General features: G+C 36.6%; 1 protein-coding gene across 4 annotated transcripts in view; it reads right to left on the reverse strand.

Moving 5' to 3' along the window:
• MYO16 (myosin XVI) overlaps positions 1–14,246 on the reverse strand; it is a 371,250-nt gene that overhangs the window by 192,799 nt on the left and 164,205 nt on the right. For all 4 annotated transcript variants that reach the window (XM_017737061.1, XM_008635875.2, XM_017737062.1 and 1 more), the window contains exons 6-7: positions 8,438–8,562; positions 4,506–4,631 (exon numbers count right to left, since the gene is read on the reverse strand). In XM_017737061.1, coding sequence (XP_017592550.1) covers positions 4,506–4,631; positions 8,438–8,562 — 251 coding nt within the window. The remainder of the gene's footprint in view (positions 1–4,505; positions 4,632–8,437; positions 8,563–14,246) is intronic.

Below are 14,246 nucleotides of genomic sequence, written 5' to 3' on the forward strand. Positions count from 1 at the left end.
TGACCTTCAGGCAGTAGCCTCAGCTTCCCTGTTCTGTACTCAGTAGCCATATCCTGTACACAACCCTCAAACTCACCAGCAATATCCAGTACTCCTACGCAAGAAAAATATTCCATTCTGGATCTACATGCTCTGTCACTAACAGGACAATTCATTTATCATTCACCCATGCTCTGTTTCAATTTTCAGACTAATAATGTTTTTACATGGTAAATTTATCCATTAAACTGGTTTTCTTTATAAATGTATGTAAAGACAGATACATATTATTTTTTTTTTCAACATCAGATAATACATACTGACACTTAAAACTCTTACTTATTCCCTCTCTGGAAATAATGCATAGTAATTCTGCTATGTTCTGCTTGTGATAAGATTAGTATTGTATAAGTATCTAACTCTAGTCCTTCTCTAGGATTCACTCTGTGCAGCTTTATGCTTTCTAAATGTAAGGCATCAACTCTGTGCCCACTTCATGATGACTTGGAAGACCCAGAAGACCAGTGGGCAGTTCACCCATCCTTTGGCCCCACATTTTGATCTGGATTCCTCATGAAGAATTTAAAAATGTTCAGATTACACCTCTGACATATGCTAGCTGCCCATGATCTCTATAACCAAGGAGGGTCAGACCCATAAGTAATGAATCATCGCCCTTACCTTAAATGCACTCCTAGGATTTTTTGAATTGTCTTCTAGAGGTGATTTTCCACATTAGACAAGGAAAAGCTTTGATGTTGTCCTTAAACTTAGTTGGCTAAATTTAGTTAAGAACCCCATCCTAAATAAAAATGAGTTTGCCATTACCAAGGAATCAGGTTCATTATAAGGTGTGGATGCAATGTCTTTCACATGACTAACTCACTCAGATTGATCTTTCTCCAGTAATTTCACATACAAATTACTGTGGAAGATGGAGCAATAAGATTTTTATAATCCACTTCATTTACAACTTGAGATTTGTAACAAGAAGCTTACAGTGCCTTTATTCTTGAGAAGTTTCCTCCTGTGCAGATGCAAATTAAATTTTCTCACTATAAATTTAAAACTTTCGCAGTTCCTCCTTTTTTTTTTCCCTCCTTACTAAAGTAAATTAGTACCAACTCTATTATCTCTATGCTCCTACAAACAACCAGATGTGGTGGGTTTTTCCCCATTTTGTGTATTTGCACACATAGAACTATATATGTATAGAGCTCAGGTCCTTCAACTAAGTCTGGATGTCACTCTGAAATAGTGTAACAATTTCTTCATATCACAACACTTTTTTTGTAAAATAATACGCAAAATATATGTATGTAAGATCTATAATATAAAATAGTTCAAAAACTAAATCTGCAATTTGTATAACTAATTCAATAGCATTTTATTAAGGCGAGAAGCTTCTCCACATGAAAAATACATCTGTAGCTATTTTATAAACAGGAAAAACTGTCAGTCCTCATGGCTCCTGGAATACTGTACTGGATGTGGTTTGGTTGCAGGTAGTGCAGCCCCATTGCTGGCAAACTGTTCAATAACAATGGTTTAAAACAGGTTTTCTGAAATTTCTGTGACCAGTAATTACAGGATCATTGCTTATTAGACAATTAGACAATTGCTTAAGACAACAAAAGGCTACTTTGCTGTTCAAATACATTCCTGGAAGGACAGAAATCCTCCCTAGAACCTAAAAGGAGAGCAAACTAAAACCAAATAGACTTTCTGACAGTTTTCCAGTACAAGACAGAGATTTATCACTGTAGCAAGTTTTTCAAGTGTGACTTTTAAAAAAAAATGCCACAAATACGTGTTAGAAGAGCGTGAAACTGTAAGGGATCAAGTCCAGAATTTATATTAGTGACTTTCTCAGGGAACATTAAGATTTTTGGCTAAAAGATAACTATTCCCTCATAAATATACTTTAATTTAAAAGAGACTATCCAAATCATGTCTTGTCTAAGGTTACTCTCTTTCTGCCATACTACTTTTACCTGAAATAGTAACAATACTTGTTTTAGTCTACAATTAGTTACTCAAAATGGGATTGTAAATATGTTATGCATGTGAATTCATCCTAAGGCTAAAAGACATTTTAAAATTATCATCATAAGAAAGGAAATTTTAAAAACACCCTAACGGCATAGTAACTGAAAGAAATATTTCCCTGATATCTAATAAATCCCTTTATAAAGGAATTTAAATTATTTACTTGTTTCTTACAAACAGAATCAAGTGAAAGCTGTATTTATCTCCGAAATGACACTGGAAAATTACATATAATGATAATAAGATATCTCTAAATTTTATTATTCACTGACACTACAAAGGGAAGATATTTGGTCTGTATTTGGCTAATTTTAGTGAAGAAAAGTACAATGTTCCTTCATTGGCTTTCTCTGTGTGTACCCATACTGCTTGTATAGAGACTAGTGCAGCTGGTCCCTGACTCCTCATTGAAAACTGCTGAAATAGTAAGAATTAACACTATTGTCATCTGGGACATAAAGGGAGATGCAGTTCAACAAAAGTGCCAACAAAAAGGATCATGTCACAAAATAGCCATTTGAGCTCTTGAAATTCTTCAAAAGGAAAGACATTTTTTCCATTAGCCACTTTCAGCTACAAACTTTATATGTACAGTGCTGTTCCAAAAAGAAAAATACCTAACTTCACAAGAGTATTTCAAGTCATCCAGAGTTAGTGTTGCAAACACACATGCTACACATACACAAGGAAAGGCAAGTTTGATTTCCCAGCCCTTTCAAGTGAGTTCTTTCAAGTCCTCTTCAATTAAACTCATGTTTAGCTTCACAATAGAAGAAATGTACACCTGTAGTATAACCACATTGTTGCAGTACAAAGCCTTCACTTGTAAGCCATCCTAAAATGTCAGAATAAGAAACCTCAGCTCAAGACTGCATCACCACTATCCCTTACTTCTGAGTAAGAGCTTTCTTGCCCTACTGAAGTCTGAACACAGGCAGAGTGAGTGCAGAGGGATCAGTGAGAGCAGCAGAATTACAGAACAATGCAGGGTAAGATGGGATGAGAAAATTAAATCTACAGTAAATTCAAAATACCCCCGATACCTCATTTGCTAACATAACTTTGGCTCTGTACATCTTTGTGGAAAGTTTTTCTATGTAAATTTACACAACCTGAAAATATTGCAGACACACTTCAGGCCATATATATGTATATTTATACATATATATATATATATGTAGTGGCTGGTGAACATACATTACAAGGGACAGAGAGTTGTCAGTAAGACAAGTCCCTAGTACCACAAGAACCACACCGTGTTAGGGTGACCAGAAAGGCTTCTCCCAGGATGCTTGTTCTGTTCTGTTAATTTATCCCAGTTTGGCTCCCTCAGATGGCTGTCAGCCTCTACACCTTATCGCTCCCCCAGAGCTTCCCCATTGGTCCCCGTTCCCTAGTCCCACCTTTTCCCCAGATAAAACTGTGAGCTTTGGGATCATGTTTGTATTTGCCTCTGCAGCCTTCGACGGTGTAGCAGCAATAAATGCTCCTGGCAGAACGCACGCAAATGCCCTTCTCGGCTCTTTGCTGCCGACTGTAACAGTGAACCCACCCGTGCGGCTGTGGGGGCACGCGGGACCCCACGGAGCCGGGCAGGGACGGTATTGATATTCCTCTCATTTTATATATATATATATGTATGTATGTGTAACCGAATGACTTAATCAATTATGAAAACATCCTGAGCTTTCACACTCTGTAAAAGAGCAGGCACAGGGTATCTCAAGGAGAAATCTGTATCCGAGCAGAACTAATTAGTCTCAAACACATTTATTTTTACTATTACTTTTACTACATTTTTACTATTTTCTTGTTATGAAGTGTATTATTTATTTTCTGAAGTCTGAGCTAAGATACCTCAAAGAGGTTTTTGGAAGATACCTATGGGTAAGAGGTGATCAGGAGGTGGGTGGAGAGCTGTGGAGAACTCTCCCAAAGTGGTCAAACTGTAACAAAGACTCACTGAGGATATCTAGGGAGAATGAGGATGAAGAAAAAGTGAAAAGGTAAGCTATTAAGAGGCACAAGTCATGTTTAGGCATGGCCTCCAAATTCCAAACCTAGGACTCACTTCCACAACTCAGTCACTGGAAAACTTTGAACGCAACTATTAAGGGAATCCTGGACATTTATTCACAGAAATACACGCAGCAAAAAAGTTAGCTAAATAAACTTTGACATCAGTCTGTAAAAAAATAACAAAGTGTTTATTTTGTCTTCCTTTCAAATGTCAGTGCAAATTTAATTTTTGCTGTAGACAAACTGTTGCTGGTGGTAGATTGAGTTGTACTTGTTTGATAGCTTTACAAGGTTCATTCTCAAATTATCTCTGTCATTTGAGATGCCATCTGTAGTACACAAATGGGGAAATTTTATACATTAAAATAAGAATAGTCTCCCTGACTCGAAAGCATTTGCTATTACTACAGAAGACTACCATAAAGAAAAGAGAAGCAAGTGAAAAAATCATGCTTTACCTGTCCATACTTTGCAGCTAAATGTAGGGGTGTCCAGTACTGATTATCCACTACATTGAGATCAGCCCCATGATCAACTATCAGAGATGCAACGTTCTTGTATCCATTAGCACAGGCCACATGCAGCTGCAATAGATAAAAAAGTAAATTTTGCGTACGTTAATAGTTTAAAGAACTCATCCATGGTGTGCTATTGCATACCTTTTACTAAATCACAGTTACAGCAAATACAAAATGTACATGTGACAACTACAGACTAGAAAACCACCGCGGAATCTTTTTTAGAATTTATAAACAAGATACACCAGAAAAAAATAATCTTAGCTTATTGTGAACTACTAAACAATCTAGTCTGACTATCACTTTTCATATAACTTCAACCAAACGTCCTTTCAAACACATTCAGACTTCATGAGCCCAGGTAGAATAATACATTCCAATAGAGCTTGAGCTCTCTTTGAGCCTAAAACTAACTTTCTTTTGAGACAGTTCAAGTATCCCAGATTTAAGCTGACACTACTCCAAAACAAATTCATTAACACATAATCAAACCATGCACATTGCGACTGCAGCATGAAATTAGTGACAAAAAATACTTTCTCCATTTTGAACCACAGAGATTTTACTTCCTATACTTGTATTTCTTCCCTAGATACTTAATTATTTTAATTGGTAATGGTTTTAAATAATTTTAGTTGATTTTCTGTATCTCTAAACTTCATTTAAGAGACAAAATGGAACAGGAGGAGGGTGGAAAATGCAGTAACAGACTGAGAAAAACTCAGGTCAGAAGGACAAGTAGCACAACTTGCTGCTAAAGTAGGGACAACTTCAAAGGTAGCTGTGCTTGCTCATGGCTTATCACTCTGAGTAGCAAATACAGTAAGAGTAATAAAGTATGAAAAATGTTATGGCAAGAAAGGGAAAAAGGAAACTCAAAAATATCTTTATTAATGGCTGATTTGAGGAGTTGGACATTATCTTTTGCAATGTATTATTATTTAAGGCTCTATATGTATTTGGCATTTTTATCTGCAATCAATTCCACTATATGTTATTTATAGAATGAGATTTTTTATATTTAAAAACCCAACAGATGTGGTGGGATTTTTTAAATTAATACAAATAGCAGGTATGCAAAATAAATATAAAAGCAATATAATACCAAACAGGTCTTGTGAACAGAGAAAAAGGGGAGGACATAATAGGGCAATAATAATGATAAAGTAAGAGAAGAAAATGGAATAAGGAATCCTACATCAGGGAAAAATTTTAATTTGCAAGTTTTGGTGGAAATTGTTTCTTTTATGTGGTGCATAACTGTTGGGGCGCGTATTTCATGTGATGAGATTGATCCAGGTTACAGTTTAGTGGTCTTTACTTTCTCGTAGTCCTCTGCTCTGATTTCAAACATTCCCTTAACTTCTGGGAACAAGGGGGACAAGGTCTGAATTTGGAATTTGGCACAATATAACTGCTCATCCCCAGTCAGAAGGACTTAATACTCACACTGGTCAGTAAGAACAGGGCATAGGAATATTGCAGAAATTGAGAAGTGAGATTATAGATGGTACCTGTATCCCCAAACCACACAGCCCAACTGCATGACTTTTCCTCCTCGAAGCATTGTTAGCTGAAGATATTATTTTTCTTGTGATTGAAATGGATGGATAATGACAATAAAAAGGTCTTGCAAGAAACCTGTTACTACAACTGTGTAGTTCCAAAGTCACTGTAAGAATAGGAACACTGATATGGGAGTCTGGGATATTATTTGCCTTATCTGCTATTTTTGGTTCAGCTGCACATGCAGAGTATGCATAAAGTTTTCACTATGAACATGACTGATGCAAAGGGAATGAATACAGTACAACTCATCCAAAATCTTCCCCTGGAAAGGGTGCAGAACTCCCCTGGGGGCAGAACTTTGCTTCTGCATGCTATGATTTCCAATGTACAAAACCCTCAAATTCTTCCTGTAATTTGACATAGCTTCATGGTGGAGAGAGGGTGTGTTTTACAGAAGAAATTACATTTTCTATTCAGGCATCAACTTGACAAGTGCTATTGTGAAGCAGTTTAAAAGCTCATAGGAAATACTTTACAGCTGAAATTTTTCAAACAAAAACTATTACAGGAGAATACAACAGAATAAATAATTTTACCAAATATGCTGCGTCTGTCTGTATTGCATGTGCACAAATGTAGGTGTTATGAATCTATGAGAATGTGTGTATTTATATATTTACAACAATAATTTCTTGCTTGAATAATCTTAACTTACAAATGGATTTAGATATGTATTCTGTCAAGAGAAAACAAAACTGATTTGAGACTTAAAACAGAGATGCTTGTCTTTTTTGTACAGGTAGATGTAGAGGAACAAAACACTGTTCCCAGAACCCTCTGATATGTATATAACTATGTCAGACTCTCTGACTCGACACCCATGAATAAAGAGAGAATTGTTTAACCAAGTCTGTATCTTCCACCAGTTTGTCAGACAAAAGTTTCACGTAATAGAAATCTCAAAGAAAAGCAGAATTACCTACTTTGCATCTACTCCTTGAAAAAATCGGATTACAGCATAAAAACTGTTCAGGCAAAAAGTATCCCTTTCATCAACATTCTACTAAGCAAACAGCAAAAAAACCTAAGTATACACAATGTTTTTCTCCCAGTATTTGCAGTTCTGCTAAACATCTTTCAGAAATGTATTTCAACTATTCCAGCTAACTACAGAAAAGGTTTCATAAAGTAAGATTTATCTAAGTTCATAACTCAGTTTAACTAAGACAATTCTGACTAAAATAGCAATAGAAGTTAAGTACAATATCTATGTGATTTAGCAGCTTAGGTAAAAATATCAGAAAACTGCAAGGTAAATTAATGGCTTTATGAAATAAACTAAAACTTGTGCTGTTTCTTCCCACCCCATCCCTGATTCCCTCCTGTTTTTAAACTGTTGACTGCCTTGGGGTGGCCATCCCAAAAGTCACAGTGCTCTGTTTCTAGAGAGAACCAGTGGCTGGATTCAACCATCCCAGATATGAGGCTGATTTTTTGATTATAGGTTAAACACTGCACAGGTATTAAAGTATGGAACATTAATCACTCAGTATATTAATTCAGTATCATGAAATGTCTGGTAATTCAATGCAAATGCAGAATGATAGTAATAATTATTAGTGCTCTAATTATATTAGTACAGTATTTGGAGAAAAAAACAAAGTACTTTAAAAAAGTTATTCAATATATTAACACTGCTGATTTACCATTGAGTGATTGATTGATTGATTGGTAATGGTGTTGAAGATTTTTATATACAAAGGGAACGTTCCACAGACAAGCTAAGGAAATACACATGAATTTGGAATTATTTGGCAGCTGAAGAAGTAGAAGTCTGGACAAAACAAAGGGATAGAAGATCTATTTGCATAAAAAAGTATATTGAAATCCCTTGATTATAAATAACATGCAAATTTGGGAGCAAGAGTTCCTGTCCACACATGGTGAATGCTTCAATACACTGAATCAAGATGGGATCACTACATGTTCTAGTAGGAGTCAGCCAGAAGATAGGAGACAACAAAAGGGATCACTCAGTGAAGTTTCAGCCCCTCTCTCACATAGATTGTCAGAGACCACAAGTATCTCCTGGCAGCTTGAAACTATGATGTTAATATTTTTGTTATTAATTTTTATGTTGCATATTTACTGGCCAGGAGCAAAAAAACTGTCACTGAGATGTTGCACTACCCTATTTTAAAATCTGTATTATGCATGGAATTGACATACACCTATATTCAAAAGGCCAGATACAACCAAAATTGTGGTTTATTTTCCTTCTTAAGAGAATTGCCTTGCAAACATGCTGAACTTGTTGCAATACATGCATATTTCCAGGGTGGTGATTACATGTTCCTACTCACCAGGGTAACTCCTTCGTCATTCTTTTGATTCACGCTGCCTCCACTTGAGATGAGCTGTTGGACATCTGTAAGCATTGTCACAGCTCTCTGTATCTTCATTTGGCGCAAGGAATTCAGCTCTACACCTGGAAAAAGAAAAGGATAAAACCTTCTGCTATTTTATTCATCAATAAAGATTTTCTGGGTTTTTAAAAGCTTAATCAACATTTAATTAGACTTTAGTGTATATTTTTAGAGCCTTTACTTACCTACATTTACCAAAAAGTTTATTCCTATTTTCATCAGTCAATACATGGATGATTTAAGTCAGTGAGGAATATCCAATAAACTGCCCTGATCTCCTACTGACTGCAAGAGCAGTTTCAGGTAAAGAACTTGCAATATCATGAAACCCACTGAGACTGTGAAATAGCTGTGATTGGGAAAAGAATTAAAAAATCTAAGGAAGCCAGTCAAGTGTTTGGGACTTACTTAATTTTTTTTCCTGGTTGCATTCTTTCAGCCGTGCATATACATCACAGTACCCAGACCAGTCCCTCAAATTTGGTGGCTCAACTGCTTGAGAGTGAAGTCAAGCAAATGACATTAAAACTCAACACTTTTTTATGTCCCTAAGTTATTTTTAACCAGGATTAGTTCTCCAGCTGAGCCTAGACCATTCCAAGGCCCCATAAACCAAGAGGAAATGTGGTGTGGCGGTAGGAACAAATGGAAGGGGATGAAAGGAATGAAGGGTATGGGACTGCTTGTGTCAGCAATGCTACTGAAAGAACAGTTGTCAAAGAACAGTGCTAAAAAGAAGATAAGGAAGGCAGTCTATAACCAAAAGAAAGCATGGTCTCCAGTCTGAAGAGGTTTAAAATAAGAAACAGGATACAACAAAAGTGTGAAGTGGTTAAATTAGAAACTGGCTGTGGTTTGATTGGAATAAATAACCAAAATTTTGGGCTTCATTCCTCTGCTTCTAGCTCCATGTGATGATTTAAACCCCATATATAGAAAATGTAATTTGACTATAAATATCCTTGCTCTCTGTCCTGGACATGACATCGCAAAAACTCATATGAATAAATGATTTTTTGTTTCTCTTCTACATTTGTCACTAAGCTGGAAAATGATGAACTATAAATTAATTTAATTAATATGTATTTAACTTAACATTTTTTTCTTCAACACTTCTTGAAGTTCTTTACATTACAAAAAAAAAATTAAACCATGTTTCAGGGTAAAATCATATTTTGAATTTCTTAGTTTTAATCTGCCCTGGAACTTGCATAAATGGGTGTATGATACATAGTTCACAAAAGCATTCAAACGTTTTTTTCTAACATGCCACTGTACACACTGCTTTATGTTCTGTTGCCTGCAACACTTGTAAGAGTTTCAGCTCTGAAGTGAAATGCTCAGTGGGAGCACTGTCTTCCTATTCTCTTCTGTCACCAAAATGATACTAAAGAACACCAAATGTAAAACACAAATGCAAACATGACATGGATAAAATTACGTTTTCTGTATCTGGATTAACCCTGTGATCTTTCATGTGAATGTAATTTAGACAAACACATACGTGTATATATCTATCTATCTGCTTAGAGATTTATACTGATAGATTAAATTAGACAATGTCCCCAAAGGAGAATGTGTTTAACATGCTACTGCCTGACAGTTGGTAGACCAGAAGACAAGGCAAATTTCATAGAATGTTCTCCGTGTCTCCTAAAAATCAATGTATTTTGTCAGAACTAAAGCTTTTATGCCTTCATCACATTTCAGAGTAATGATTTGAAACTACCTGATGATATTTATGATATTTATGCAGTGCTGCATGACATCTGTCAAATCCTTTCTTTCCTTTCTGTTTCTGCCTATTTCCTGCTTTTTGCAACAGTAAATTGACGGTTTAACATTCTTGTCCCAGTGACAGAACTCTCCCAAATACCTAAGGGCAATATACACCCAAAATTAATTATCATTTGCAGTGCTAACTTAACATTTTAAACATACAACATTGAAGACTCAGCAGACAAAATGAAACTTCATTGGTCCAGATGAAGTTTTTTCTAATGTTCTAAGGAAGGAAAGATTAAAGTTTAAAAATATATGAAGCATTTTATACCTGATAAAGGCATCCATACTTAAGTACTGCTGACAGAACTTACGTCAATTTTTTCTTCCTCTTGATATGTCTGGTAAACAATTAAAACAAGTTTTGGGTTTCAGGGAGAGAGGAAACAGGTGGAAATTAATGTACTGCCTCTTTTTTCTGGGAATACCTCAAACACTCAAAAACAAAAACTAAGTTCACAATCCACAAGTCAGAAATACCAGTTTCTGATTTTCCCAGGAAGAAAAATGAAAAAATAATAATAATAAAAAAAATACTGAGAGTGAAACACAGTTATTTTCGGTTTGTTTCCTTCATCACGTTTAACATAAATTATAGTAATGCTTACAGGCTGAGGACAGGGGCCAGCTGAGTCCACTCAGCCTTTTCTAGCAATATACTACTGACTTACACCCAACATAGTCAGAGAATTAACATATCAGTACATTCTTATATTAACAGTGAAATATTGATCCTTACTACTTGTAAATTCCTTTTATAGAACCTTGGTGTGACCTGTCTGGGGCCACAAAAAGCCTGGCCGTTGAAAGATTAACTCTGCTCATCTTGAAGAAGAAATCAAGAAAAGTATTCAGTTGCATTAATTGGCGTATTATTTTCTATTGTAAATGTAATGTAGCCATCAGCTCAGAGAAAACACATAAACCAAGCTACAGTGCAACAAAATCCAGTCTGTATTAATCCAAAACCTATTCAAGACAGCTTTACTGGCTTCAAATTAACAGTTGTATAAAGGAATGATACATATTTCATTAAACAAATAGAAGTAAATTAGCCTGGCAAGAGAAGTACCAAAGTGACATGGTTCCACAGACTTCATTTCTTAAATATCCAGAGTGGGTTTGAAAATGCTACAGAAACAATAGTTTCCCTTTCTCTACCTTTACAAAAAATATAATGAAAACATGTAAAAATAATCTAAGTTGCAGCTTTAGAAGTGTAGTTTTGAATTCCAAGAAATCAGGAGTTATTAGGCTTTGAGCAAAGACTTCTCTGGTGGGGAGCTGAGAAGCAGATTTATCAAGCATGCACATGTATCATTCTCTGAAGCTCAAACAAGGAGACCTTGTCAATAAGTGCTTTCCTTTAATCAAGCTCATAATTCTGGGGAGTCTGTTCTCCATCCCCAGGGAGTGATACTTTCCAGGAATTTAGATGGAACAACAAAATGCTACTCGTACAGTAAGTAATTCTCACCACCTGAATCAAAGAATGACCTTCACATTGCTTTTCAAAGGGGAAGTGTGGTTTAGATATTCAGCTGAAATGGGACAACAGCCAGCATGAATAAAAGGAGGAAGAGAAACATATTGCCATCTACTATGGAAACAGATTCACGTTGCAGAAAATGAAAAGCCAAAAAAAAAAAAAAGGCATACTATAGAAAAAAACTCCAAATACCCTGTAAAATCAGAAGAGCTACACGCTCAGGAATTCTGCAGGAGGTGAGATGGAGAAGAAACAGTTAAAAAAGCAGTGACCCTGAAGGGCACACATTTGGTGATGAGTATCAGTGCTGATGTCAGGCAGGAGCATAACCTAAAAGCTACAAAATAAATTACCTCTCACTGTTTAAGAAAAACACCTGACAAGGCCATTTCATGTGCTTTGGCTGTCTCACCTTCTCTGGCATATGGTTATTGAAAGGAATAGAAAAACCTCAGCTATATATAATGCAAAAATAACTTTCCAAAAGTTTCAGTGATAAAGAAATACAAGGCAAACAGGATTGCTATTAAACACATTTTCCTCACAAATGTCCAGTAGAAAGAAGCATGCAAGGGGAACACCCGTTCCTGGGACCAGCACAAAGCAAAACACTGAAGCACTCTTCGCACCCATTGCACACACCCCCAGCCAGCAGCCGCTCTTGCTGTAGCATGCAGGTCTCATTCTCCAATGGGCTTAACATTCTTAAGGAGAGGTCAACAGCATCTTGTCTTGCAAACACAAATGTACATTAAAAACTTGCAACAGCTTTGAGAAGCCATTCTCTCTTCTCATACTTCTACAAGTGAGTCTTCTCTCACTTGTAACTATATCTGCCCTTCCTGCACAGAGCTGTAGATGCAAGGCTCTTTTCACCCCATGTATGATGGGCCTCTCCTACTCTTCTATAATTCAGGGGATACCACATTTTAGAATTTGTATTTTTCTTCTCTGCAGCGTAGAATACAATAGACATGTTAAAAAAAAAAAGTCATGGTACAATTCTTTAAATACTGATTTTCATTCATTGAAATATTCAGATGTAGCTATTACTTTATCTGCTGAAAGTTTTAGAAAAACCTTGTCAACAGCATTATTATTGTGAGATTACATTGTTCAATAGCCCTTGTGCATATCACCTGGCATTATATGAATCTGATTTTCAAAGGTCAGCATACAAACAGCTACATGCCAGCAACATTTACCGTGTGAGAAGGGAAGCTAGTATTTTCACATTCTGCAAAAGAATGTATACTTGCAAAACTACTGGGGCCTACAGCTCCAATTCACTGCAGCAGTACTGACTGTTGCTGGAGGGTTTTGCCTGTCTGCCTTTAAAGATACCATTACATATATTTAGTGAAGCATGTTTAGTTTCATAGGCTGGTTTGGAAGGAACTTTAAAGATCATCTAGTTCAACCACCCTGCTACGGACAGGGACACCTTTCACTAGACCAGGTTTCTCTGAGCCCCATCCAACCTGGCCTTGAGCACTCCCATGGATGGGGCATCCACAGTTTCTCTGGGCAACCTGTTACAGTGCCTCACCATCCTCACAGTAAGGAATTTCTTCCTAATATCTAATCTAAACCTACTCTCAGTTTAAAACCATTGTCCCTGTCCTCTCAGTACATGCCCATGTAAAGAGTCTCTTTCCATCTTTCCTGTAGGCTCTCCTCAGGTACTGGAAGGCTGCAACAAGGTCGCTGCAAAACCTTCTCTTTTCCAGGCTGAACAAGCACAATTCTCTCAGCCTTTCCTCATAGGAGAGGTGTTCCATCTCTCTGCTTACCTTGGTGGCCTCCTCTGTTCTCGCTCCAACAGGTCCATCTCCTTCCCATACCGGGGACCCCAGAGCTGGATGCAGCACTGCAGGTGAGGTCTCACCAGTATGGAGTAGAGGGGCAGAATCACCTCCCTTGACCTGCTGCCCACACTGCTTTGGATGCAGCCCAAGGTACAGTTGGCTTTCTGGGCTGATAAGGTTTATTTCCTTCTAGTCTGAATATGCTGTCAGAAGTGAAGTTCCCACCTCCTCCTCATGTAGATACCAGAATGACAATTCTCCCACTCTAGTGAACACGCTTTTATTCCTCTCTCTTCTACAATAAGGACATTGATGATCCTTTCAGCTAAAATTAGTTAAGTGAACTGTCTCTTAACGTGTATGGAAACAAAAATATTTTTTGTAATTTATTTCAAAAGACTGGCACAATCTCAAGGCTTAATATTAATGCATTCATTTGTGGATACATATTGCATGTTTATTATTTTATTTGTAATATTAATACTAGAACACAGAAGCAAAAGAAGTATATCACTGTCTGCAGCTACTTGTGGTAAATATCATGTCTGAAATGAGATCATCACAGATGGTGTTTCTACACTACAGATCGTACTGCAAGGTTTTAATATGTTATAGTTAATTTTTTTTGTGAGAGACCAGTAAAAGCAGACTATTCAACACATGCAAG

Source organism: Corvus brachyrhynchos, unplaced genomic scaffold (genome assembly GCF_000691975.1).
Source record: "Corvus brachyrhynchos isolate BGI_N302 unplaced genomic scaffold, ASM69197v1 scaffold83, whole genome shotgun sequence".
Classification (NCBI taxonomy): Eukaryota; Metazoa; Chordata; class Aves; order Passeriformes; family Corvidae; genus Corvus; species Corvus brachyrhynchos.